At 61.8% G+C, this 27,350-nt stretch overlaps 1 protein-coding gene across 2 annotated transcripts; it reads left to right on the top strand.

The window, feature by feature from the left end:
• The first annotated feature begins 519 nt into the window (after positions 1–519).
• GATA5 (GATA binding protein 5) lies at positions 520–12,263 on the top strand. Of its 2 annotated transcripts, none has more exons than XM_055372591.2 (7): positions 520–629; positions 1,017–1,560; positions 2,980–3,155; positions 9,813–9,938; positions 10,443–10,530; positions 10,900–11,024; positions 11,373–12,263. In XM_055372591.2, exons 2-7 carry the CDS (start codon positions 1,038–1,040, stop codon positions 11,526–11,528), a joined length of 1,194 nt encoding a protein of 397 aa, XP_055228566.2. In that variant the 5' UTR covers positions 520–629; positions 1,017–1,037; the 3' UTR covers positions 11,529–12,263. The 2 variants fall into 2 exon arrangements, with proteins under 2 accessions (XP_055228566.2, XP_055228565.2); XM_055372590.2 differs by having other exon boundaries at positions 570–629; positions 11,458–12,263.
• Positions 12,264–27,350: the final 15,087 nt, after the last annotated feature.

The raw sequence follows: 27,350 nt of genomic DNA, 5'->3' as shown, positions 1-27,350 counted from the left end.
GCCCCGCTTGCTCAGAACCCGAGGAAATCGCTGGGCTCCCGCCAGTGCACCCCGTCCCAGTCCAGCGACCCGAGCCGGCCGTCCCTATGGAAGCCGGTTCCCTGCACCGAGCCCCGGGTGCGGCCACGTAACGAGGGGGCCCACGGGGTTCCACCGCCGCGTGTCCATCGGTGAGCGGGGCCGGGATCACCGACTCAGCCACCAGACACGGAGCCCGTCTTTGGGCCAGCCTTCGGCGGGGGCCGGGGCAGGGAGGCAGAGGGCTCGGGACTCGCACAAACTTGGAGAAGTCTCTGCGCCCGACTCCCCGGGGCCCACGAAGCCCTCGGCCCGCCTGTCTAGCTGCACTGGTCCGGGCTCCACGTTGGCCGCCCCGTGTCGTGCGTCCTTGTCGCCAAGCCCCGCGAGCAGGGCCTGCCAGGGTCACGTGGCTCTGCGGCCGGAGCCCCAGCGCTGACCCTGCGGGGAAGAAGGGGCGGGCGCGGGGAGGGAAGGGGCGGCGCGGCGGGGGCGGGCCGGGGCGGCGCGGAGGGGGCTGCGGAGCCTCAGCGGCCCGGGCTTCCAGTCTTCGGCCCGCCGGTCGCCGACCCACCGCCACCGCCGTGCCCTCCCGCCCTCCCTGCCCGCTGGTGAGTGCTCCAGCCCGGGCTGCAGCCGCGCGCCCCTCCCCACCCGGCCCCTCCCAGCGCGGCGGGGCCCCGCTCTCCAGGCCCTGCTTCCTGCGGCCGCGCCAGGCCCGTCCTTCCCAGGCCCCCACCGAGCTCACCCCGGGGACCTCCGAAGCCCGGTCGGGGAGGAGGTGGGCTCGGCGTTGTGACTGCCCCGGGGATGACGCGCTGGCCTCTCCCATCCCCGCGGTTCCTCTCCCTTGGGTTCGGGGACCCGCCCCGCGAACGTCCCGGGCTGGGGACTGGGAAGCGCTGCCCGAAGCGGCGGCACCTGCCCGGCACAAGCTCGGGCGCTGGCGGAGGGCGCACAGCTCCCGTGACCTCCACACCTGTCCCTCTTCCCTGCAGGTCAAGACCACGCCTGGGAGGATGTACCAGAGCCTGGCGCTGGCCGCGAGCCCCCGCCAGGCCGCCTACGCCGACTCGGGCTCCTTCCTGCACGCTCCGGGCGCCGGCTCTCCGATGTTTGTGCCGCCGGCGCGCGTCCCCTCGATGCTGTCCTACCTGTCCGGGTGTGAGCCGAGCCCGCAGCCCCCCGAGCTCGCTGCGCGCCCCGGCTGGGCGCAGACAGCCACCGCGGATTCGTCGGCCTTCGGCCCGGGCAGCCCGCACCCGCCAGCCGCGCACCCGCCCGGGGCCACCGCCTTCCCTTTCGCGCACAGCCCCTCGGGGCCCGGCAGCGGCGGCAGCGCGGGGGGCCGAGACGGCAGTGCCTACCAGGGCGCGCTGTTGCCTCGAGAACAGTTCGCGGCCCCGCTTGGGCGGCCGGTGGGGACCTCGTACTCCGCCAGCTACCCAGCCTACGTGAGCCCCGACGTGGCCCAGTCCTGGACTGCCGGGCCCTTCGATGGCAGCGTCCTGCACGGCCTCCCAGGCCGCAGGCCCACCTTCGGTGAGTGTGGGGGCTCCACAGTCTCGGGGCCCAGGAGCGGCCGAATCCGGGTGCAAACCCGCACCCTGCGAAACGCTCCCCTCATCCTCCCCCACGGTCCGAGCCTCCCTGCCAGGAGCGACACCAGCAGCCCCGGGGCAAGACGAGTAAACCTGGGTAACACCCCGCACGGGAAACACCCATCCAGAATTCTGTTTTAACCTGTTAATGAGAAGGAACATCTATTTCCAAACAGCATTCCGGATTGTGCCAATGTGGAGCCTCAAAAGTCTTAATCGTTTTTGTTTTTGTTTTCGAAAAGTTTTGGAAACGATTTTTATAAAGTCCAAAACATCGGTTTATTTAAGTGGCCACATTCGTCTCGGTTCTAGGATGTTTACTGATTTTAATTTGAGACCTGGTTTCAGTCGCTTCCCGAGTATCAGTTTGGAGAATCGGATTCTCGGCCTGTGAGGGGAGCGGCTCTTCCCGGTTGCAGCGTAGTCACTTTCTGGCGAAGGCGGCGCCTCTGAGCTCCGCAGGGGCCCATCCCGTCCCTCCGGGACCTTGGAGGCCTCGACACCCAGCTCCGGAGCTGCCTTTGGGACCCCGCCGGCCCTTTGGCGCAGGAAGCGGGCGTAGCGGCATCCGCAGGACCCCTGGCCCCCGCCTCCCTGGACAGCCCCGCTGCTGGCGCCCACCCCCGGCGGGGCGATGATTGATCCCTGCCCCACCCCCACTCGGCGCCCGGGCCTCCCTCGCGCCGGCGCCGGGCCGGGCCTGGAGGGGACCAGGAAGACCTCCACCCCCAGGCGCACAGTGTGCGAAGCCCGGCCCCAGGGGGCTGTGAGGCGGGGCTGGCCTTCTAAAGGAAGGACACTGGTTGCGACCACAGCCAAGCTGACAGAAGGCACCTCCTCCACCCTCCCAACCCCCCAGCCCTGTCATGGACCCGCTTTGCAGAACAGGAGGACAGCGGGGTTAGCGTTCCCAGGAGAGCCCAGGGGCGCCCAAGAGTGTCTGCCAGATAAAGCCCCTTCATCCCTCCCCTGCCAGTGTAGACACCACTTCATCCACCTCCCCCGCCAGTGTGGACACCCTGCTTTCCCAGCAGGTCAAACAGGCAGAGGCCAGTGCTGGCCCCTGGTCCCGCAGCCGGGAGTCCCAGGTGTCTGTCTTCAGGTTCTGTTTATTAACACCCATCCTTGAAAAACCATCCCTAGCGAATTTTATCGTATGTGAATTAAAAATTTAAAAATAAGATTAAGTAAGCAAATAAATTTTAAAATAAAATACATTTAAGGCACAAAATTTGTGCCTTAAATTTACTCGTCTGACGAAAGCCGCCAGGCTCCTGGGGAGGGGAGGGTGCCGGCCCATGAGCTGGGGAGGATCCTGGGGAGGGGAGGGCCCGGGCCCACCAGCTGCCTGTCCCCTCAGTGTCCGACTTCTTGGAGGAGTTCCCGGGTGAGGGTCGTGAGTGTGTCAACTGCGGGGCCCTGTCCACACCGCTGTGGCGCCGAGACGGCACCGGCCACTACCTGTGCAATGCCTGCGGCCTGTACCACAAGATGAATGGCGTCAACCGGCCGCTCGTTCGGCCTCAGAAGCGCCTGGTGAGTTCGGGCTGGGCAGAGGGGCGCCTGGGCGCAGTACTCCCCCGAGGGGACCTCTTGCAATCCACCCAGGTGACACCAGAGCCCCTGGGGTAGGGGGTAGGGAGTGTCCCAAAAACAGCCTGGATGCCCGCCCCGGTGGGTCAGGTCAGGCCGGCTCAGGTCTTCTTTGAGAGTGCTCAGGGCAGGGCAGGGGATCCCAGTGGGGATGCCAGGGGCCACTAGCTCATAGCGCCCAGCCCTGGGAGCGCTCTGGGGGCCAGGAGCCCAGGCTCTGGAGCAACGGTGTCAGCCAGGCTCAGCTGAGTGCTGGGTCCAGGAAGGGCTGCTGCCAGGAGCCAGGAGCTCAGCCCTACGAGTCGGTGGTGGCTGGCTGTGGCCTGGCCCTGTCTCGGAGGCCTCAAGGTGACCCTACCTGGGATGAGGCTTGAGGGAAGGTGGCTGCTGGGTACTTGATTGAAGGGCCTTGAAATCTGAAATTGGAGAGTCTTTGGGTCTGTAGTCCCCTCAGGGAGCACTTTCTACCCATATTTCAGGGACCGCAGGGACACCAGGTTTATGCCTGTCCTCTGCCTCATGGGCTAAACTTGTTTTCACTTTTGGTTCTTCCTGGCTTGTGGCTGAGCAGGGAGTGGGGGACTCCGGAGCCTGGACTTTTGCCCCAGGCAGGGCACAGTCCCCAGAGGCTGGAAGAGGCTGAAAGTTACTTTGTTCTATACGTTTCCCCAGGCAAACCTTTACTTCCGAGTAATTTTACAAATAAGGATTTGGGGTGTTGATGTCGTTTGCAAGTTATCTAAAATTGAGGAGGCCACAGTGGCCCCTGGGTCAGAAGGCTGAGCAAGGGTATGTTCCTGGGCACCAAGCCCTCCTCCGCTGGTGGTGTGGACTCCGTGCGGGGTCGATCAGCCAGCTCCCGCCGTCACCCTGGGTGGAGGCCAGCCCTCCTGCCGCTGTCCTGCCGGGTGGCTGTTCTAGGTGCCTGGATTCACGCCCTGTGCCGGTGCAGCTCTGAACATCCCTCAGTTACAGGCTGAGGGGAAATCCTGGGGCCCTGGGCTATGGGGGGCCAGGACCTGAGCGTGGGAGGTCCCAGTGGAGCAGGTGGTGGGAAGCAGGACCACAGGCCGGGGGCGGCCGCCACTTCTCTTCCTTGGAGATGGCCTAGGGCCTGGGGCTCTGCAGGCCCAGCCTCCTCCCATGCCTGCCTCTTGGAGGGAAGGCTTCTAGGAGTCCATCCGCCTCTTGGCTTGTGTGCTCCTGTGACTCTGCCTGTGCTCCCAGGTGTGCTGTTCCAGCCTGGCGTCCATGTGGCCCTCACTGAGGGGTTAACCATTGAGGTTAAGAAGGGCTTAGGGGCCAGGCACGGCGGCTCATACCTATAGTCCCAGAATTTTGGAAGGCTGAGGCAGGAGGATTGCTTAAGCTCAGGAGTTCGAGACCAGCCTGGGCAACATAGCAAGAACCCATCTCCGCTAAAAATTAAAAAGAAAAAAAAATAGATTAGTCAGACATGGTAGCACACACCTGTGGTCCCAGCTACTCAGGAGCCTGAGGCAGGATGATCACTTGAGCCCAAGAGTTCAAGGGTATAGTAAGCTATGATCACACCAATGCACTCCAGCGTGGGCAACAGAGGGAGACTCTGTCTCTAAAAATAAATAAATTGGTCCTGTGCAATGGTTCATGCCTGTAATCCCAGCACTTTGGGAGGCTAAGGCAGGAGGATCACTTGAGCCCAGGAGTTCGAAACCAGCTTGGGCAACATAGGGAGACCAGGTCTCTACAAAAAATTTAAAAGTTAGCCAGTCATGATGGCACACACCCATGGTCCCAGCTACTTGAGAGGCTGAGGCAGGAGGATCTTTTGAGCTGAGAGGCTGAGGCTGCAATGAGCCGAGATGGCACCACTGCACTCCAGCCTGGGCAACAGAGCAAGACCTCATCACAAAAAAAAAAAAAAAAAATTGTAATTGAAATTAACTTCTCTTTAATTTAATTACATTTTAAGTTAAATTAAATTTTTTTTAAAAAAAGAGAAGTGGTAGGGAGCTCAGCCCAGCTCCCGTGAGACTGCAGCCCAGACCTCCCTTCATCCTCACCCATGCAAAGGGCTGCCCCTCCTCTGGCTGTATCCACTCTCCCCCTGCCAGGCCTTGAACTGAGCACCAGGACACTCTGGTGTCAGGAGGAGCTGCTAGGAGGGAGCCCCTCCTGCTGCCCTGCCCTGCCCTGGGTCTTCCAGCCGGGCAATACCTGTGTCCAGTTGGATCCCAGACTCCTAGACAGTTCCCCAGCTCTTTGAGCCTTTGTCTCCTCATCTGAGAAGTGGGGAGAGGAACTTGGAACCGTCCACGCCTTGCTGTAAAAATTAAATTAGCTGGTGTTGTGTGCTTGGGCCTTGGCTCTGAGGACGGGCTGATGGGGGCCCTTGGCGTGGTGAGGCCTCCATTCCCTGGTCTGGGGTAGGCAGGGTGGGCTTTGGGGTGCCTCCTGGGGGAGGACCCTGTTTACTGTCCATCTTGCCAAGACCAGAGGCCTCGGAGGGTAGGGACCACCGTGCCCTCTCCCCATGGTCTGGCTCTGTGCTTGGACACGGTTGGGAGCTCTTGGGCCCCAAGCAGCCCACCCCCAAGAACACTGAAGCCTGGGGCCCGGCAGCCAAGGGCAGTGTGGACAGCAGACCTCCTAGCCCTGAGCCACCTCTGGCACCAGCTCCAGGAAGTAGCCTAGTGTTGCATGGCGCCAAGCGTCCCTTCCCGCTGAGCAAGCCTGGTCCTTACCTGGAGTCAGGCACCTAACACCCACCCAACCCCAGGGTTTCCTTCCTTCGAGCCCTTCACAGACCCACGTCCCCAAGTCAGTTTGTCCTCAGCCAGCAAGGGGCATGGGCACTGTATCAAGTGCTTACTGCATCCCCCCTCCAGGAGGGGACCCGTTTGAATTTGGAGACATTCCAGCCACTCACCCGTCCCCAAGGCTCAGACTCTGTGGCACAGCAGCCTCTGGTTGTCCACGGCCCAGTCTTCCATCTCAGAGGAGGCTGCTGCACTGCGGGTCACTGTGACCTGCACCTTTACTCCAAAGTGTTTCCCGGCGTGTGCGCTTCGTCCCTCCAAGCCAGGCTCGAACCTCCTTCCCTCTCCCGCCTTCCTTGAATTTCCGCCAGCACCGGCCCGGGCCCTGCCCTGCCCAGAGCCTGATTTATTTGGATGTCTCAGATGCACACAGAGCCTGGTGCTTAGAGCGGCTCTGCTGCGCGCGAGCAGGCTTTGAAGTTTGACTTCTTTTGAAAAGAACCGACAAAAAAGAAAAACGAAATGCAGCCTGGAGAGAGGCCTGGGGGGCAGGGTGCTGAGCGTGGCCAGGCTGGGCTGCTTGTTGGGCAGTGAGGAGGGGACAGATGAAGGCATCGTCGCGGTATGGTGGCACAGGGAGCCCCAGCGCGGGCAAGCTGCTGGGAGCGTGTCCCCTAAGTATCTGGCCGAGGGGGGCGGTTCTGTCCACCCCGGGCCTCCCCAGTTTCCTCTGGTCCCGCAGCTCCTCTGAGCCTGTCTCCCACTCGTACAATAGCGATCTGGTGAAGATTTAGGAAAGGGTAGGTGAAGACGCACTTGGAAAAGTGTTGTGAGGTGCATGTTTTTCCCATTGTCTTAATTTGATAGACATGAAACATGCTCACTGTGAAAACATTCAAGGTGGGTTCCAGGTGTTTCCCTGGCACTCGCAGGGGTGCGGGGTGAGGGGTGTGCCCGCTGCTGGGGGCTGTCCCAACCCACACACGTCCTGCGTGCCCCACCTTGTTTCTTTCCACAACCCGTGTCTCAGACGTGGCTCCGTCAGGGCGTGCTGGCAGCTGTGGGGGGACGTGTGGAGTGTGCTCATGTGTGTGCACCCCTATCTGTGTGTGCTAAGGGGCGATGGCCGGTCCCAGACCCGAGGGTCCCTCTGGTTCAGGGAAGAGGACGGGCCTTGGGCCATGGATGCCCCTCAGTCTGAAGGCGGGGACTGCTGGGGCACAAGGAGGGAGTCAGCAAATAAACTCCAGGCCACACGCGGTTCCATGTGATTTCAGATAAACACAAATATTTTAGCATTCATGTCCCAAATACTGCAGGAGACAAAGGATTCATCATGTATCAGAAATTCACATTTACCTAGGCAGAAATTCACATTTACCTAGGCATGCTGGGTCAATCCGTCTGGCAGCCCTGGGGGAGATTTCTTTCCACTTCAGGAAGACAGACGGATGGGTGGGTGTCCGAGAGGTGGGAAGGAGACCGTGCCTCATGCTGGACAGTGGCCTGAGGCCACCAAGAAAGCAGCCACAGCACCTAGCACCCGACGAGGATAGAAGAGAGGGAGGCTGGACCAAACTCAAATCCTGTCCAGTAACAGTAGCTGCTTCTACACCCATCAGGGTGTGGCGGGGGGCATCCCAGGGAGAGACACCATCTGGGGGCCCTGGGTGACCCCAATTGCTCCTGCACGAAGGGTGCCCACCATCCAGCCGGGGCCAGGTACCATCTCCCTTCCAGCTCTGCTGGGGCCTGGGCTGGGCCCTCCAGCATGAGCACAAGTCTCACCCTCAGCATCCCCCTAGAGAGACCACTGGAGACCCTAGGTGGCTGGATGCTGTTGGCACAGGGTGGGAGACATTGTCCTCCGCAGTCAGGCCAGGAGCTGCAAGCTGAGGCACCTCTCAAGCCTCCCCGGCCTCATTGGCCTGGCCCCCTCGTTTCCTTTCTGCCCCTTTGTCATGGAGCTCAGGGCAGGGTCCTGCCTGGAGACAGGAGGCCTGGCCCCAGATGAAGCAGGGGCAGCGTTCCCAGAGCCTTTGGCAACTGCCTGCAGCTGCGGCTGGGGGTCAAGGAGGGCTTGAGTTTGGGGGCTGGCTGGTGCTCAGGGCTGCAGGGAGGCCCCCACTCTCCCACTCAGGCCTTCGACAGGACGGCCTGTGCCCTTGGCAGCAGCCTGGGGGAAGGGTAGGCAGGAGATGGTCAGCAAGGCCGGCCCTCATCTGATCATAGAGGGTAGTAACAGGTGGGGAAACCGAGGCAGGCTATAACAGACGGGGAAACCGAGGCTGGCTGTTTCTGCTCATGGCAGTAACAGATGGGGAAACCGAGGCAGGCTATAACAGATGGGGAAGCCGAGGCTGGCTGTGTCTGCTCATGGCAGTAACAGATGGGGAAACCGAGGCAGGCTGTAACAGACGGGGAAGCCGAGGCTGGCTGTGTCTGCTCATAGAGGGCTGTAACAGACGGGGAAACCGAGGTGGGCTGTAACAGACAGGAAAACTGAGGCTGGCTGTGTCTGCTCACGTAAGTAACAGACACAGGCGGGGAAGCTGAGGCTGGCTGGGTCCACTCAGCCCTCGTCCAGGATGGATTCTTTTCCCCTAGTGTGGCTGGCTCACTTGTGCCTGCTCTCTGGCTCTGTCCTGGCTAGAGAATCTGGGGGCATGGCTTTGAGTGTGGGGGCCCCATTCTCATGGGCTGCGTCCTGTGCCTGAGGCACACTGATGGTCTGGCCCTGGCTGCCGCCGGGAGGGCAGGACAGAGCTCCTGCAGAGCCACCACTGTGATCCTGGCAAGAGAGGCCGGGGACCTGGACCAGGCAGGGGCTGTGCAACCTGAGGGAAGGGGACCAATGGGGTCAGGGTAGGGGCTGGGGGTAGAAACAGCAGCCCCCCAGGAGAACCAGGTCTGGGGACAGGTGGCTGGGAAGGGTGGTGCCACCGGCAGAGCTGTGCTCTGAGATTCGGGAAAGGGCTTCAAGTCTGAGGTGCCTCTGGGGCCCTGGGCTGGAGCTCCCAAACACCACCTCCCTCCAAGCACCAACCTGTGAGGCCAGTGGGAGAAAGGCTGGCTTCAGCTGGTGGGAGGCCCCTGGTCCACCTTCAACAGGGACTCCCCAGGCAGCCAGCTCAGAGCCTCCCAGGCCTCCCTCGGTTCAGATTCCTGAGCCCCAACTGAGCTCACGGACTGGGGCCCTGGAGGTTTGGGACCTCTGATTGGACCTGGGCCTGCCAGATTGGGGGTCAGTCTCTACTGAGAGCCACGGGAAGGAGGGAGGCAATGTTGGAGCCTCTGGAAGGTTCCAGATGGGTCTAGTCTTGCTCCACCACCAGGCGCAGTGCACAGCAATGGGGAGACATAGGCAAGTGGGACCCGGAGCCCTCAGCCTCTGTCCGGTGGGGCCCCCGGCCTGGGAGGCGGGTGTCCAGGGGGACCACAGGCCCTGACGCTTGCTGTGTCCTGGCCTCCGGGGGACCCTGTGGCCTTGGAGTGCTGCTGCACTGCAGAACCGCGGGGTCCAGGCACAGGGTTGGTGCTGAAAGAGACAATAGGAAAACCATTGCCGTGTCTAGGTGCCTGGCCCCCATGGGCTCTGAACCCCACAACTGGCCTGCGGTGGGTCTGTTATCACCCCCTTTTTACTTGGGGGGAAACTGAGGCCCAGGAAGGTAAAGTTACCTTTCCCAGGGCTCGAGAGCGTGTCCAGGCAGAGCTGCCAGGCGAGGCCATTGCAGAGCTCACGACCTTCTCACCGGGTCCTGCGTGGCCGCAAGGCCGACCTGAGTCTCGCTTCCGTCCCCCTGCTCCAGCCGCGCACCCGGCCCGGGGCTCACTCCAGTCTCCCTCGCCCCCACAGTCCTCGTCCCGCCGCGCCGGCCTCTGCTGCACCAACTGCCACACGACCAACACCACGCTGTGGCGGCGGAACTCGGAGGGGGAGCCCGTGTGCAACGCCTGCGGCCTCTACATGAAGCTGCACGGGGTGAGTGTGGTCCCCAGGGCAGGGCGGGGAGGCCTCTGTCCAGCCTCCTAGCGAGTGCCAACCGCATTCTCAGACCAAGAGGCTGGGGAGGAGCCGGCAGGATGGCTATTGTCCCCTGGGCTGTTGTACACACATGTCCCGGCCGGCCGACTGCAGCACCACCCCCGGGGGCCCGGGCTATTCCTGTTACACTCACGGCACAGACGTGCTGACTGAGGCTCACCACAGCCATTCGGCCTGGGCCAGACAAGGACACTGCTCCTGCCCTCTGGGCACCCCTGGTGCCTTCTGGCCCCTGGCAGCTCTGTCGGATGGGGGGATGGGAATCCAGCTCCACGGGCTCCCCCTCACCCAGCCCAGCTGGCAGCTGACCCATCAGGGCTGTGAGGACACAGCCAGCTCCAGGAATGACCAGCTCTGGGGGGCTGGAATGAGGGGTTGCTGTGCAAGGGGCCCGGGGTGAGCAGGGATGGGACCAGCCTCCACCCTCGCCACCCCTGCCAGGTGCCGCGGCCTCTGGCTATGAAGAAGGAAAGCATCCAGACACGGAAGCGGAAGCCAAAGACCATCGCCAAGGCCAGGGGCTCCTCAGGTGCGTGGCCAGGCCCTGCAGTCAGCCCCGCTCCTGCGGGGTGGCCTTCGGTGCCTCCAGTTCCGTCATGAGAGACCTGTGTGTTTGGTTCAAGCACAGTCCTCTGGAAGTCCAAATGCCCTCAGCTCTGCCCTGTGGTGACCTTGCTGGGGGGGTGTGGGTTGCCAGGGTGGCGACAGCATGTGGGCAGCAGGGGCAGAGGTGGGGCCAAGGAAGCCATGCCCAGCCCCACCACCCACACCTGCGGTGTGACCGTGAGGAGTCTCCAAACCTCTCTGGGCCAGGGCCAGAGGAGACCTGGCTACATGGCAGGAAGGGGAAGTGAGGCCACACCTGACCCCTCTGTAAACACCCCCTCTTCGCTTCCAGGATCCACAAGGAATGCCTCGGCCTCCCCATCTGCTGTCGCCAGCACTGACAGCTCAGCAGCCACTTCGAAAGCCAAGCCCAGCCTGGCGTCCCCAGTGTGCCCTGGGCCCAGCATGGCCCCCCAGGTAAGGGGGTGGGCTGGGGTGGGGTGCCCAGAGCTGGGGCCCCTGTGCTTCCTGGGCCAAGTCAGATCCCATCAGAGCCCCTCGGAGCCTCTTCCAGCAAGTGGGCTGGACACACTGGCCGCCTTCGGCCATCAGTACGGTGGCCCTTCCCCTAGAGCTGGCTCTGTGCCAGATGTGGGGGAAACCCCAGTGCCTCATGTGGGGTCCCCCATGCCATTCCAGGGCATCAGGGGGTCCCTAAGGGCAAATACCGGTCATGGGAGCTCCTGACCTAAGAGGCTGCAGGTTCCCCCAGCCCCCCACGCCCCACGCCCCACCCCGCATTCTCACGCTCTCCTGTCCCTGCAGGCCTCTGGCCAGGAGGATGACTCCCTTGCCCCCGGCCACTTGGAGTTCAAGTTCGAGCCTGAGGACTTTGCCTTCCCCTCCACAGCCCCGAGCCCCCAGGCTGGCCTCAGGGGGGCTCTGCGCCAAGAGGCCTGGTGTGCGCTGGCCTTGGCCTAGGTCCCCAGGCCAGCCCATGTCATGGGAACAGCCCGGAACAGACCACCCACTGAGTCACCTCCGTGCCTGCTTTGCTCCAGCACAGCAGAGACCAGCAGGCCCCCCAACCCAGACACTGGGTCTGCTGGAGTCTCCACACAGTGGTGGGGAGGCCTTCTGGACAGACGGCAGTCAGGCCCCAGAGCAAAAAGGCTGGTGAGGAAAGGGCTCAGCTTCCCACCCCACGTACAGCAGGGGACTCCCCAGGTGCGGCCCAAGGCTCCGGACCACACTGGCCCCCTGTGGCAGAGGCCAACGCAGGGCACCACCACCAACTTGAATTCCGTCATCAACACTCACCGTCAATATGTTTACAAGTTGTAGCAGTTGGGGAAAAACCGTCAACCTCCCAGTGTAAAACCAAGATTCCCAGTGAAGCACCTGAGGCCAAGCAGGGGAGAGGAATGAGGGGAGCAGCTGGACATGGGCCTCCTGAGGACTCGGGGCTGTCCTTCATTGCCCACATGGATAGACGGAGCTGTGGTGCAGAGAACTTTTCCCGCAACGGGTGCAGGACTGCCAGGGATCAGAGTGCGGGCCGCGCACGGTGCCAGGATTCCGCCAAGGGAAGCCGCTCACGTTGCAGTCATCACAGACTTAACGCACTTGTTTGGACAGTTTTTCCAGAGGGGATGGGAAAGGGCCTTGTTCTAGCTGAATCTGTGTATCATGACCATTTCTGACAGGCAGAGTGAATTGTCTGGTAGCCCTGTCCTGACCCATCCAAGCGCTGTTGGGGCTGGTGGTGACGTGGTCACATGTCCTGGCGTATCTGGGGCCACGCAGTTTAGTCTCTTGTCCCAGGAGAATTGTTAGTGACCCCTCTTTCTCTTGCAAGCCCCCTCCACACTGGGTTGGATGATACCTTAATGAGTGACGCTGGCAAGAGGCACCCTACCCGACGCAGCTGTGAATGGCCCGTGATGTATGTCAGGAGGCCACAGGGAGCGGAGGAGCGGGGCAGGCAGCCACAGGGAGCGGAGGAGCGGGGCAGGCGGCCACAGGGAGCGGAGGAGCGGGGCAGGCGGCCACAGGGAGCGGAGGAGCGGGGCAGGCGGCCACAGGGGGCGGAGGAGCGGGGCAGGCGGCCACAGGGGGCGGAGGAGCGGGGCAGGCGGCCACAGCGCCCTGCGGGGAGCACATCCTCGCCTCCGTCCGGCTGCTGCCCTTCAACAACAAGCCCTGATTTTTCCAGCAATGCCAGAAACCTGGATTTTAAGTCTTCCAATTTGATTCAAAAATATTTTTAACATTGTGAGCCAGCTAGACCCCCAGTGCACCACCGCATATTGAAAAACAGTTGTCTGGCATCAGCTTCAGGAGCAGGTCCACTCATCCTGAAACTGTCCCTCCAGAGGTTCTTCCAGCCCCATTTCTATGCGATGTGATCTTTTCTAAAAGAGACAAATGAAGCCACAGGGAAAGTGAAATAAAGCCTTGAATCTCACTCACTCTCCCTTCCCCCGCCCATCACCCATGGGGTCTCCCATCTCCCCCTGCCCATCACCCGTGGGGTCTCCCATCTCCCCCTGCCCATCACCCGTGGGGTCTCCAAGTCCTGCCCTGCCTGCTGGTCACCACCCTCCTAGCGATTTCCGGCTATCCTCTGCGTTCTGAAACATCCCCGATCCCCTGCGTCCCCCCGCGTCCCCCCAGGTGCCCTCAAGGACATCTCCAGGCCCTGATGGTGCTCAGGACCACCAGCATCCCCCAGGTCCCCAGCGGCTGGGAGAGGGGTGCCGGGTAGGGCAGGTGTGAGGCTCGGCAGTGGCGCTCAACGGGCCTGGGGCCTGGCCCGGAGGCGCAGCAGAGGGGCTGGGCTGGTGAACGCCTCCATTCCCACAGGCTGGGTCCCTGCTCAGAACCTCCTCCTAGCCAAGCCCACCTCCTCCTGGAAGCCTTCCCTGTCTGCTCCCAACCTCCTCCATCCTATTAGGCACTGAGGTGGGGGCTGTGAGCAGCTCTAGTAACTTCCTCAGCCACCTGCCCCCCACTGGACCTGGCTCAAGAGAGAACTCAGGCAAGGCCTCTCATTCTAGCCCATGCAATGGGAGCCATGCTGGGAGATTTTCACCTCCGTGGGATCTGAGGTGGGCACGGGAGTCAGCATTTTAAACATGAACCCCTCAAACCTGCTGGGTGCCTGGGGGCCCACGCTTTGAGAAACCCTGCACTATGATGGCTTCAGGGTCTGAATCCAGTTCAAGTTCCTGCCCTGCCCTGCTCATCGGGCCTGGGGATGGGGGACGGGGAAATGGGCTGGGGCAAGGTGGCACCTGTGTCCCCATAAGGGTCACATGTGGCATCCTGGCACCATTGGGGATCACTTGCTACTGTCCTGTTTCCAAACCCAGAAGCCTCAGGCTGCCTTCCCGGGTGCCCGTGCACAATGAGGATACTGAGGCACAAGGGACTGAAGGTCGCCCCCTCAACCTAGCTCCTGCACATCTGCCTCAGGGCTCATGCTGGGCGTTGGGTCCCTGAATGGGAAAATGGGTGACAGTGACCTCCCAGGCCTCACCAGTAGCAGTGACCTCCCAGGCCTCTCCAGGCCAGGCCGCAGCTGGGGAAGGACAGTCTGTCCCCCCGCAGGTTGGACGGTTGCTGCCTCTACCACCTGAAGGGCTGACCTTGGGAATCCACATCTCTATGGAAGGTAAGGTCAGCCCAGCCTGTTGTCAGCACCCCAGACCCTGGGTGAGGGGGCGAGGGGGCCACAGACCCAGAAGGAAGGAGGCCTGAGGACGGCCTGGGGGAGACAGCGGGAAGCTGCAGAGCTGCCTGGGCTGAGGACCTGGAGCAGGAGGCAGCCGGTGACTATCTGCGTCGTGGTTTTCACATCAGCGCCTCCCCATGCCTGCTGCTGGGTGGACACTGCGCAGCCTCATCCTCGCACTCCCCGCTCCCAGGAAGCAGGCGTTGGTTTTCCTCTTCCCTGATGAGAAAAACCATGGCTCAGAGAGGTGACTCAAGGTGCCAGGGTCAGAGGGCACAGCACGGCGTCCCCAGACCACAGTGCTGGGTGCAATGGAGCTGGCCACGTTGCTTCCGTTCCGGCCTCGGTTTCCCCACCTCTGCTGGGGGGGCCACAAATCCGTGGCCATATCTGTAATCCATGCACTTGTGTAGAAGGCGGGTCCCTGGGAGGCCCCAGTATAGGGAGGTGGCACCAGGCACCAATCCCTACCTGGAGAGGCTTCCTGGAGGTGTTTGTGGGGGGTGTGCAGGACAGGCAGGGTCCCCATAGGTAGAGTGGAAGGAGTCCAAGTGCTGACCCGACTGTGGCCCTGGACACACCTCATCCATGAAGGGAGGTCCCCAAAGGGAACAGGGGGATTTGCCCATGGGAAAAGGGGAAACAACCCTTTCCCTGTTTTTATTCCATTTTTAGGGATGTGTCCGGGATGGCGGAGGCTGACAGCTCCACCTCTGGGCATGGTCACTGCTGCTAAATTTAAGCCTTTCTCCTCTTAGGGCGGAAGCCATGAGGACCAGAGCCTTAATATAGCTGCCAGGCGCCCTGCACTCTCCTTCCCACCAGCCCACCCTGCGCTCTGCCCAGCCAGCCATAAACAACCAGACGAGCCGGAGGTTGGCAGGCAAAGTGGCCCGGCTCCTTATCAGAGCAACAGGACTGAAAGGAAGGTCACTTTACCTGCACTGCCTGGACCTGGGCATACTGACTTCCCATCACCTTTTGAACTAAAGCAGATGCCCAGGCAGCCTTCAGGAGGAGGGCGCCGCACCTGGAAATCCCCAAAGACCTTGCAGTGGCCCCTCCAGCCTGCAGAAAATGTCCACCAAGCCCCTCAGTGCTCCATCCTGGGCACCCTGGAGGATGGAGAAGGCCCTGGTGAAGCCCCAAAACAGCATGGGCAGCATAGAAAAAGAAAAGAGACGCAGAGCCCCGTCACCTGGGGCTTCCTGACCCAGAACCATTTATAGAGCCCTCCCACTTCAAGCCCTTAATTTATTGCTTCATTCAGAGCAGAGCAGCAAGGCTGAAAGCATCCCAGGCCCTGAGCCTGCGGCCCTCGCTCCTCAAAGCAGGCCCGGAGGCTGGCACGTCCTCACTCTTCCACCATTCCTGGACCTGGCTGCGGCCAACCAACAGGGTGCTCCTTGACACCCGTAGGTGTGTCTTGGCCAAACACAGACACTGGATCCCGAGAGCCGCCCTGTACAGGCTTAAACCCGACGGGGCGGCTGAGTCCTGGGGACACACCACATCTCCACTGTGCTGGGACCGCAGCTTCCAGGGGTGGGCTCAGGGAGAGGGTCAGTCTCTCCTTTGCTGTTGCAAAAGACAGCTCATGGCTAAGTGAGCATGATGCCTCTAAGGTTTGTCTGAAACATGCAACGTGCTCATTAAGGAGGGAACATGGGAGGATCACTCGAGTCCAGGAGTTTGAGACCAGCCCGGGCAGCATAATGAGAGCCCATCTCTACAAAAAAGTATAAATAAATAAATAAATAAATAAATAAATAATCCAGGTGTGGTGGCGTCCGCCTGTAGTCCCAGCTGCTCAGGAGTCTGAGGTGGGAGGATCACTCAAGCCCAGGAGTTCGAGACCAGCCTGGGCAGCATAGTGAGAGCCCGTCTCTACAAAAATAAATAAATAAATAAGTAAATAAATAATCCAGGTGTGGTGGCGTCCGCCTGTAGTCCCAGCTGCTCAGGAGTCTGAGGTGGGAGGATCACTTCAGTCTAAGAGTTCAAGGCTGCAGTGGGGGCTGACTGCACCACTGCACTCTAGCCTGGGTGATAGAGCAAGACTCTTTCTCGAAAAAAAAAGAAAAGAAAAGGAACATTGTTAATGAAAAGTGCCTCCTTATTTGACCAAATAGGGACATCCCTCAGAAAAAAACAGTTCCTATTGTCACCATCGTCAAACAGGTCACTCTGCCACCAGGAACACGGGTGGCATCTTTACCCAGCTATGCGGTGCCACAGCGTCACAGGCTTGGGCTCACAGTTTGTGGGCTCCGGGCTGCCTCCTCCAGGGTGTGTGGACAGCCTTCGGGGACAGCCAGTCAGACGTGGGCTGAGTCAGGGCCTGGTGTGCGGTGGGGAGGGCAGGGCGGCTGAGTGAGCAGAGAGGAGAGAAGGTGGGGAGGACAGAGCGGCTGAGTGAGCAGAGAGGAGACAAGGTGGGGAGGGCAGGGCGACTGAGTGAGCAGAGAGGTGACAAGGTGGGGAGGGCAGGGCGGCTGAGTGAGCAGAGAGGAGAGAAGGTGGGGAGGGGCCCAGGCGGGAGGGAGGCAGGATGGCCTTCAAGTCCAAGCTCTCACCTGAGAGTGAGGCCGGATCCACAGCCTCAGGGGCCGTGTTTCTGGGGACATCAGACTTGCCTTCGGAAGTTGGCCAGTACCCGGTGTCCACCCCAGCCCAGGCTCCCCGTGGCAGGAGCAGCTGGCACTGTGACCCTCGGGCACCCTGGGGCCCAGCCTCCTCCTCGGAGGGCCCACAGTGGGGAACGGCCTAGTGTGTACTTGGTGGGGTCCCTGAAGGAGGCTGAGTGGGGCTCTTGACACACCAGTGTCCCTGGCCCAGCACTGCCGGCCGCAGCATCCCCTCAGCAGCAACCCCACCTGTGCAGGCTGGGGCCCCATCTCCACGTGGTCCCCCAGGTGCTCAGCCACCAGGTGGAAGGTGAGGCTCAGGGAACAAGCACGCAGGCCCAACCCCTCCACGTCTGCCTCTGGGCCGTGCCTGGGCCTCCACACGAGGCCGAGATGAAGAAGTGATGCTTGAGGGGCCCGGCACCCCCGAGGCTGTGAGGTTGTGGCTGGGGACAGACCCCAGGGTGCCCGCGCCTTCACCCCTCCACCGACAGGCGCCTCAGCAGTGGAGGCTGCCTAAGCCCACAGCCTCCCCCCAGGTGGGGGTGGCCCTGGTGGGCAGCCCCCTCCCCCACAGTGCCCTGTGCGGCCGCCAAGATGTTGACACGGACGGCTCCAGCCGCCTTATTTATTATCTGATAACGCGCTCTTGGCCCCACTGCTGGACGGCGTCGGGCCGCACTGGGGCCACAGGCCTGGGGGAGGAGGAAGACGGGGTGGGGGAGCCAGGAGCCCAGCCGTGGCCACACCTCAGCCAGCCGGGCCTGCACGCTGCACTCTGCACTCTGGGCCGGCTGCACTGAGGGATCCCCACTCCCCCTCCTCCACACAGGCCTTCCTTCTCCACGGCCCAGCAAGCTGGTGGGCCTAGAATGAGCCGCCTGGGGTCTCCCTGCGTGGGGAGGCCCCCGAGACCTGCTCTCCCTGATCCCGGTAAAACCCCAGCTGGGTCCCTCCTCTCAGCGCACCCAGCTCCAGCCACAGCCCATCCCCCACGCCCCTGCACTTGGCCCGGTCTCGGATTTCCATGATGGGAATCTGGTTCCATTTCTTCTTTGCATCCAAGCCCTCACTCCCTCACAGCCCAGGCTCTGCTGTGGCAACTCCGCACAGCTGGCCCAGCCCTGGCTGCCCTGTGGCCTCGGGACCCCGGTCCTGACACCTGCATCCACTCAGGTGTGGGGACAAGACCCATCACATCTCAGAGTCTCCACATGTGCTGTTTCCTCAGATCAATGGTCCTCCTTCCTCTATGTCCAGCCTGGGACATGGTGCTCAGGGGTCGAGGCCCTCTGATGCCACCGCTGCCTCCTCCACAGCAGCAGGAGGGGTCACGGTACACAGAGCCCTCCTGCCTGGAGGTCAGGAGCCCAGGCCTCCAAGGAGGTCCCTGGCTGTGTGGACAACCTGCGTGGCGGCGGTGTGTGCACCTGAGACCCGGATGTGCGTGTGCACCAGGTGTGGGGACATTGCGATGAGCGGCGTCGGGCGCTCCTTTCAGTGCCGCCCCAGGGGCCACCCCCCACCTCGGGCATGCTGCTGCCAAGTCTCCAACAGATGGAGCCATCGCCAGCCCCTGGGCTGCCCTGGGACAATGGCAATGGTCCAATTCCAAACAAGAGGGGCTGCCCAGGTGGCTCGAGGGCACGTGTGTCAAGGAGCCCTCACCCATCAGTGCCCTGGAAAGATGTAAGAATGCAGACACGCCACGGAAACGCGGGGTCTCAAGCCATGTACGGGGTCTCATCCATCCCCTGTATGGACAAATACTTAGTGTGTAATGATGTTTGGTCTGGAGGGGAGTGCGTGATAATGATAGTTATCTCTCGACAATTATAGCTTATTCTAAGTTCTTTTTCCTGAACCTTCTCCAGTGAATCAGCATTGATAACCAGGAGGAAAATGACAAAGGCAGCCTTCATGGGCTCCTGGGCCAGCCCTGCAGCCACGCCATGTCCCCTCACCTGGGACACACCCCAAGGAGGACAGCAGGGAAGCTGAGGGAGGCAGGTGAGGAAGGTCTCCAGGCCTGTGTGAAGAGGGTCCCCGGGGCCTGTGTGTGGGGAGGGTCCCCTGGGCCTGTGTGTGGAGGCTCCCCGGAAGCAGGTGCTGAGAGGAGAGGTGTTAGTGATTGGGTGGCTATGTGGAGGCCGCAGTGTGGGCTCCATCCGGGTGATGTTTCCAGCACCTGCCTGGCCCGCAGGGATTCCAGAAGCGCCGGCTCGTGCTGTCCTGCCACAGGTGGGAAGGCTGCTTCGCACCCACCGCTCTGTGCTCCTGGGTACACTGTGGAGGGGCTCCAGGACCCCGTGGGGGGTCCTCTGCCAGTCCCGGGCTGTCTGCCCCCTCAGGGTGGGCACTGCTCCAAGTGGGAGATGGCTAGGAAGAGAATGTGCCGTGCAGTGGTCTCTGTCGTCTCCAGACTGCCATGCTCCCATGGGAAGCCAGATCCTCACTCCCCACGGCTGCAGTCAGGGTGTAGTAGGCGGTGCAGGCTCTGAGCCCACTCAGCCTCTCCGGGCCAGGGGAGGCTCAGCTGGACCCATCCTTGCCAGTCACCGACTCTCCCAGGACTGTGCAAGAGCTCGAGAGTAAGGGGCCTGCCATGCTGCCAGGAGCCCAGGGAAGCCTGGCTGGGAAAGGTCTCTGGAGAGGCCCTTCCCAGGCAGCCACTCTGAGGCTGCTCTCAGCAGCCCGTCCAGGGGAACGGCAGCCCTGGCCCTAGCCCTAGCCCTAGCCCAGATGGGAGCCGCCGCACAGGCCGCACACCCTTCTGAGAAGCCTGTGGACGCTGGCCCGGTCCGGTCTGCTGGATTCTGGGTCCCAGAAATGTGGAAACGATGTGAGGTTGTGGGAAGGAGGCCCCAATGACCCAGCCCTTTGCTTGCTTCGAGGGCTTCCCCTTTGACCTCTGAACTCATCATTTCTAAATTGTAATGCTTGTGTATAAAACATGCCAGATTATTCGCTGCAAACACTGTGGAGGGTCCGCCACTTTGAGGCCTCGTTCTGCACCCCTTCATTTCGTAATCTGCAGGATCCTGGGACATGCAGGGCCCTTGATCTTGACCTCCTAGAGGCCCTGGTGACAGGGATGGGTCCAGTTGAGTCTATGGCACGCCGTGTGCACAGGAGGGAGGGCAAGGCTGCCCCTCTGCAGGGAGCAAGGAATGGGGCCAGGATGGAGGACTCCCGAGGCAGAGACATGGAGACAGAGACAAAGACGGAGAGACAAAAAGGGAGAGAGACCAGTGAACCAGGCCCAGCGACCCCGGTCTGGTAACCACGGCCTCCTGGGGATTGCATTCCCTCCAACCAGCCTCCTGCTGCACAAGGGCCCCGCAGGTCCCAGGGGGAACATCGACTAGCCTGTCCCTGTCAGCCCTGGAGGGTCAGGGAGGGGCGAGGAGGACCCAGGCCGAGCTGGGCAGCTGCTCAGCCAGAGCCACCCCTCGGAGGCCGCCCGGCCAGCTCTCAAGCAACAATCCCAGGGATGTGGAAGGCAGCAGAGCAGCTCTTCTGGGGGCTTTGAAGGAAACACAGAAAACCCTTCCCAGCAGCATGGTCAGGACCCCCGGCCCCACGCCAGGACCCCGTCAGATTCCTCCCATGGGCGTCTCCCAACAGCCTTTCCAAAGGGAGGTGCTGGGGGCAGATAGAGTCTGGGGAGGAGCCCCCACAGGGGCTGGGGGCCGCCACCAGGAGCCTCCCCGCCTCCCACTGGGCACTCTCCCCCAAGCAAAGCGCAGAGGTCAGCCGAAGGCACTGGCCAGCATGAGGCCGGGGCGATGGTCCTGCCAGCCTGAGATGGGGCACCAGCGTGAATTAGCTGAGAGACTTTGGGGCCCTGAGCTTGGATGATTTGGGGGTGGCATCCCCTCCGAGGATGGGTGACAGTCGTCAGCCTCAATGTGGTGCCCTCTGGCCCATCTCCCCGCCTCAGGGAGAGCTGACAGGGTGCAGAGAAGGGGCCTGGGAGGCGGGGCGGCTTCAGGAATTCATCCGCCGTCACACAGGGTGTCACTTCCTTGGCTGGGCCAGGAAAGCCCATCCCGGCCTCGGCTGAAATAGGATCAGCCGACATGAACGGCGCTGAGGGCCCGTCCCCTCAGTGACCCTGGCCCAGGCTCCAGAAAGGTCTGGGGGAACGGTTGGTCCCTCCGTGAGCCTCCGTGTCCAACGGCCTTTTCTGAGCCCTCAGCCTGAGCCCAGATCACCACTTCCAGAAACAGTTAGGGAGAGCGCTAATGAGTTTTTCTGAAGATTTTAAACTAAACACAGAAAACCCTCAATACCTTGGCCTCCTTAAATCAACAGCACTTTCGAGCGGGTGCCTCTGCTGACAGATGGCTGCTCCGTGGCCCGGCTCTCCCCCAGGCCTCCTCCGAAGCTTCACCGGGATTTTCTAGTGAAAGATTTAAGGCCCTCCATCCCAGCCCGTTAACCTCCCTAACGAAAACACCAGGTCCGACGCTTCCTGCCCGCGCCTCCCTTGCACGCAGACACTTGGGTTGAGTTGTGAGCAGCGCACGGCGCTGTGGGCCCGGACTCCGCAGAGAGCCTGGAAGTGTTCAGTCACTTTCAGATAAATCTCCCTTGTTTATTTTATGGATGAGAGGGGAAATTAAATACTCAAATAAAGTTGTACATCCACGCACTGGAAGCCCAAGAGACACTTAGATCCCCCAGCTCTTGTGGGGGCCCACAAGAATTCCCAGCTGAACCCCAGGGGCGGCCGTGAGGGAGGTTTGGTCACAGCTCAAGCCTTGCCCCCAAGCCCAAAACTCAGGGCCGGGTTGGAGGCCCTTGAGTCCAGGTCCAGGACAGAGTCTGGAGGTCCACTGGCAGGCCAGGCACCTCGGACGTCTGGCAGAGTGCAGTCGGCTGGGAAATGGCTGGGGCCAGGGTTCAAGTCCCAACTGCTGCTGAATGTGGAGGGCCCGGGGTAAGCTCTCTGTGCCTCAGCCTCCGTGTCTGCAGAGCCAGCAAAGATTCCCAGCCATGTGCCCGCCTGATGGTCAGTGTTGGCCACTCATCCAGTCCCTGAGACATCCTTGCTGCCTTTACTCCTGAATCCCCTTCCACGGGTGGGGCTGCCACCTGGCCTCAGCTCTGCTCAGCCCTCCTTCATCCTGCCCCAGAGCAACACCGGGGGCTCCTGCCCTCTCCCCGCACTCTGTCTTCTTGCAGATGGATGAATGTGCCCACAAGTGCCAGGACCGCTCCAGCTCTGCAGAGGAGCTGGGGGCACCCCGGGCCCATCCTCTGGGCCCAGACAGTGCACGCTGCCTCCTTGGTAGAGACGAGGTTAGAGGAACCTCGTAAGGATGGACAATAGGCTCTAAAAATACCCCAAAGGCAGGCAGGATTTGCCAGTAACATCTGTAAGTTCTGTCCGGCGGAAGTTATAAATACCAAATAATGTTAATTCAGAGCCATTTGTCATTTGGGGACAGCTGTGTCCTTTGTGGGGACAAGGGATGTTTTTCCAGATTTGTAATTTATTGCTCTTTAAGTTAAATCCAGCTACAGACCCAAAAAAAAGGAAAAATAAAAAAAGCAGGGTCTACCCCGGAACCACTGATGGCTGGTGCTCAGGGAAGGTCAGGAATCATTACAGGGCAGCCTCTGTCCTGGCCCCCAGGCCCACGGGAGGTCCCTGCCATCAGCCCCCACCTCGATCCCCACTCAGGCAGCAGGACTTCTATGTGACCCCATAGGACCTTGGGGCTGTCCTTGGTGTCCCCAGGCAGCCAATGTAAGCCGCACCTGCCTCCAGAGAGGGTGACAGTTCTCTCACTTGACCCCACCCCCCCGCCCTGGGGTCTGCAAACCTGTCTGGGCAACCTTGGCGGTGTCCTTCTCCCCCGCCCAATTCCACGCTGCCATCTGCCCACTCCCTTCCCACAAAGTCCCCAGGGCTCCTCAGGGCCTCCAAGACTCCCGCCCCAGTGGCCCTCGAGGCTCTGCCCACCTGCTCCACGCAGACCCCCCGAGCTCACCCCCCCACCTCCCCACCCTCACATGCCCAGGCCAGGGCTCCACACTTCTCCCACCTGGGCGCCGTCTGCCTGGCTGTGTCCCCCACCCCGTGGGTCCCATCATCCTTCCAGGCCAACGTGGGTCCGCGTGGCCCTCAGCGCCCCTCCCGGGGCTCAGCCACCCTCACAACTCCTTAGTTATTGGTATCGCTGGCAGTTTGCAGTTGTCACTGAATCCCAGCCCCAGGAGGATGAGTCCCGTGCAGACCATGTTCGTTACCACACGAAGGGGCCTGTACAGGGCCTGGCATACAGCAGGTGCTCCATAGAGCCCCATTGGGCAGTTGGGACCACACAGTCCCCACCGGGGGTCCCGTTCGAGGGCTCCTGCAAGGGCCTCAGTGGCCAAGCCCCAGTGAAGGGCAGCCAGTCGTTGGGCCAGGGACCACATGGGGCTGCCGTGGGCTGGCCTGAGGGTGTGAGCACAGCCAGGCGGGTGACCAGTTATCCCCACTTAGCACGGGGCAGGTGAAATGTCACCGAGGCAGTGCAATAATGGGCTCCCTGCCCCCTTAGACTTCCTCCGCAGCCCCAGCCACACCCAGATCTGCCCTGACTCCGACCCGACCCGGGGCCTTCCCACCTCCCAGCACATCCCGCCCAGCCTGCCTCCCCGGAACCCTGACCCCTGCCTGGAAAATCGTCCCGTTTCCTCCCCAGGGTTTGCATCACAGGGACCTGCGGAGCAGCCCCGCCCGCCTGAGGCCCCAGAGGGTGATCTGGGTGGAGATCCAAAGAGGCTCCAGAGCCTGCACCGGTCTGCTGGTAATTGCTGTGTGGCCTCAGGCAGGCCCTGAACCTCTCTGAACCTCAGTTTCCTGCTTTGAAAAGTGGAGGCAGTAAGAAGTCACCCCCAAAGGACAGCAGCATCCCTAGAATAACATGGACACCCACCTCCCAGGCACACAACCTGGGCACAGCGAAGGCTGAGGAGAAGGACTGAGGAGGGCTGGGGGCTTCCTAGAGCCAGGGGGACCTGAGGCAAACCTGAGCCCGAGAGACACCTGGGCCTGCCATGCTGCGGTGTTGGGTGCTAGGACCACCCTGGCATTCTCACAGGGACAGCCTGAGGTGCAAATTCGTCTCCACCCTCTGCCCTCCTCAGGGTAGGCAGGCCGCTCTCCTCTGCCGTCCTCCACTCTTTGTCTCTCCGTGTATCTCTCTCTGTCTCTCTCTCCATCTTTTTCTCTCTTTCTCTCCCTCCCTCTCTCTTTCCCTCTCTCCTTCCCTCTCTGCTTCCTTCTCTCCCTCCCTCTTTCCTTCCCTCCCTCTCTCCTTCCCTTTCTCTTTCTCTCCCTCTCCCTCTCTTCCTCCTTCTCTCTCTCCTTCTCCCTCTCTCTCTTCCTCCCCCTTCTCCCTCTCTCTCCCTGCTCTCCTTCTCTCTTTCTTCCCCTCTCCCTCTCCCCACTCTCACCCTCCCTCTCTCCCCTCTCTCGCTCTCTCTCCCTCCCCCATCTCTCTCCCCCCCTTCTCCCTCCTCTCCCTCTTTCTCTTTCTCTCTCCCTCCCCCTTTCCCTCCCTCTCTCCCTCCCTCTCTCTCCCTCTCTCTTCCTCCCCCATCTCTCTCCCCCCTCTCTCCCTCTCCTCCCTCCTCTCTCTCTTTCTCTTTCTCTCTCCCTCCCGCTTTCCCTCCTTCTCTCTCCCTCTCCTCCCTCCTCTCTCTCTTTCTCTTTCTCTCTCCCTCCCGCTTTCCCTCCTTCTCTCTCCCTCTCCCTCTCTCTTCTCCATCCCTCTCTCTCCCTCCCCCCTCTCTCTTCCTCTCCCTCTCTCTCCCTCCCCACTTTCCCTCTTCTTCCCCCTCCCTCTCTCTTTCCCTCTCCTCCTTCTTTCCCTTCCTGTCATCCTCCCTCCCTCTCTCCCTCCCCCCTCCCTGCCTCTCTGTCTCTCTCTCCTTCCTTTTCCCTCCCTCTCTGTTTCCCTCCCTCCCTCCCTCTCTCCCTCTCTCTCCCTCTCTCCCTCTCTCCCTCTCTCCTTCTCTCTCTTCTCTGTCCTCTCTCTCCCCTCACAAAGGCCCACTCTCCCCAGATGCATGCGCTCATCCTTCAGGAGGCTGTGAGGCCCGGGCGGGGTGGGGGGCCTAGGACAGCCTGCACTCCCTCCACCTGCTCTGATCAGAATGTCACCACCCAGGCCCCCATGGCCCAAGTGAGACCCCCGATTCCACCGTGTGTTGGGGGATGATGCCGAGATGGCACCGGCCAAATAGGACCCCACAGGCCTGGGCCCCACCAGGCCTCCCCCAGGTGGAGGAGGGGCTGGGGTGGGGAGCAGGTGGGCCTGGAGTGCTGAAGAGCCACAGCTGAGGCTCGGAGCGGGACCCCGTCTGACCTCGGGGAAGGCATTGGCTTCAGCTCCCTCGGTGGCTGCTCTAGGTCAGCTGGGCTCAGGGCTGACCCGAGAGGTCTCCAGGTCCTTGCCAAGGCACCCTGTCCCCTTGACCTCCCCACCACAATGGTCATGGGGAGCCGTCTCCTCAGAGTCAGGGGATGGTGGCTATTCCTGTCTCCAGGACGTTGGTCTGACGGAGGTGAGAGGAGGGGAGGGAGGGTGTGCTAGGAGGTAGAGGGAGGCCTGGTGGGGAGGGAAGGGGTTCTGGGAGGGGACCTGGGGGAGGAAGGAAGAGGGCCTGGGAGGGGTGAGGGGATCCTGGGAGGGAAAGGGAGGGGGTTCTGGGAGGGGTGGGGGGACCTGGAAGGGCAATAGAGGGGCTCCTGGGAGGAGGATGGAGGGGGGTCCTGGGACAAAGAGGGAGTACATGCTCACGGGCAGGGGCGTCCTGTTCCGCTGCAGGACTGTCCACCTGGTGCCTGCCTGGCCCTGCATGGCCACCCCTGCATACTGCTGCCCAGCACAAGGCGGGCACACTCCGCCCTCCTGGGACATTGGAAGTGGGAGGGGCACATCACCTTGTGCACTTAGAGGCCGCCTGCCCCCTCGGCACAGTCCCCAGTGTCTCACCCAGAGTGAGGTTGGGGGCTGCCTGGGAAGCCATGGGGACTGCAGGGCCCAGACCACACAGGCCGGACCCTCCGCCGCAGGCCGCCCTCCGCTAGTGATGAGGGAGAAGCTACAGCCCAGCACCCTGGAATGTCTGCCCGCCCAGAGAGTGGCTGCTCACAGTCAGGTCCACACCATCCAGCTCACAGCTCTCGCCCGCTGAGCGTCCTCCCCATGGCCTGAGGAACTACCCCAGGGGGCCACAGCCTTATCCTGAAGACCCTGCCAGCCCCGGCGGGACAAGCCGCCAGGCAGGATGGTGAAGAACAGCCATGTGGTCAGGAAAGAGTGGCCGGTCCCGGAGCCCCAGGCAGCGTGGCCGGGGTGAATGACCTTGGAGACTTCTGCCACACACAGGGGCAGGGATCCTGGTACAAAGGTTCCAGAAACAAGAAGCAACCATAAACCAAAGGGCAGCTTCCATGGAAAAAAGGGTTAGGGCCACAGTCAGCCCCAGCGGCAGGAGTGGGTATGGGAGCCACTGGCCAGGATGGATGGGCAGCAGGTGGTGATGCGGGGCCTCTGCTCCAGCAAAGACCCTCCTGGGGGGGGTCCTTTCCCTAATTCTCTCAACAGAAGCTTCCTCAGTGGCCGCCAGAATTCACTGGGAGCCGGATGTGCCCCTGGAGCTCAGCGCCTCTCCGAGGACAGACAAGAAACCGTGAAGGACTCTGGGTGCCTCCCCAGACCCGGGGCCCAAGACTTTTCTATCTTACTGGGGCTTCTGGAATATTAAGAACCAAAAAAGGTGAAAGTGGAGCTAACATGGCGTCAAGTGTAATGTATCTGAAATGTTTCACAAATTCATCCTTCACCCATCGTACACATGGCACTGAGTCGGCCGGGTCTGCTCAGGGGATGGGGACACACAGGTAATAGGGACACAGTCCCACTGGGACCGTCTGTCGGGGGCTGACGCAGACGGTGGAGAAGCGCCCGCAATGCCATCCGCGATGGTGCTCAGGGCTGAGAAGGCTGGGGACGCTCATTCATTTGTGTGGGGTCGGGGCAGGGTGGAGGCTGCCAGATTCAAGGGGAGAGGGCAGAGAAACCCCCTGGGTGGGAGGAGGTCAAAGGACATGTGTGTTTTAAAGCTGCATGTAGCTCAAGGAGGGCCTGGGTGCCTCTGGGCTCGGAGTGGCCCAAGGATTCTGGGTGCCAGTGTCCTGAGCCAGGGTGAGCCTGGGGGTACGACCCAGCCAGGCCTCCCCGGGCACTGGGTCTCTGCCCACGGGAAAGGGTCCTAAGTGTTCCACCTCCTGCACACCTCCAGGTGGCTCCTTCACCCGCACAGCCCGGTGGCTCTGTGTGTGGCTCCGCCTGCTCACAGCTGTCCATTCCCAGGGAACACCTTCGGCCACAGGGGGCCCGGACCCACCTCGCCCAGAAATGCGTGCTTCTT

This window comes from Gorilla gorilla, chromosome 21 (assembly GCF_029281585.2).
Source record: "Gorilla gorilla gorilla isolate KB3781 chromosome 21, NHGRI_mGorGor1-v2.1_pri, whole genome shotgun sequence".
NCBI classification, from domain to species: Eukaryota; Metazoa; Chordata; class Mammalia; order Primates; family Hominidae; genus Gorilla; species Gorilla gorilla.
The sequence above is the reverse complement of the archived record's forward strand: the minus strand, read 5'-3'. Positions and strand labels throughout refer to the sequence as shown.

Bases quoted from the DNA above. Each gene is read 5' to 3' on its own strand.
- GATA5 (XM_055372590.2), top strand. From the start codon at position 1,038: ATGTACCAGAGCCTGGCGCTGGCCGCGAGCCCCCGCCAGGCCGCCTAC. The intron at 1,561-2,979 runs GTGAGTGTGGGG...CTGTCCCCTCAG, and splicing joins AGGCCGCAGGCCCACCTTCG to TGTCCGACTTCTTGGAGGAG. The intron at 3,156-9,812 runs GTGAGTTCGGGC...TCGCCCCCACAG, and splicing joins TTCGGCCTCAGAAGCGCCTG to TCCTCGTCCCGCCGCGCCGG.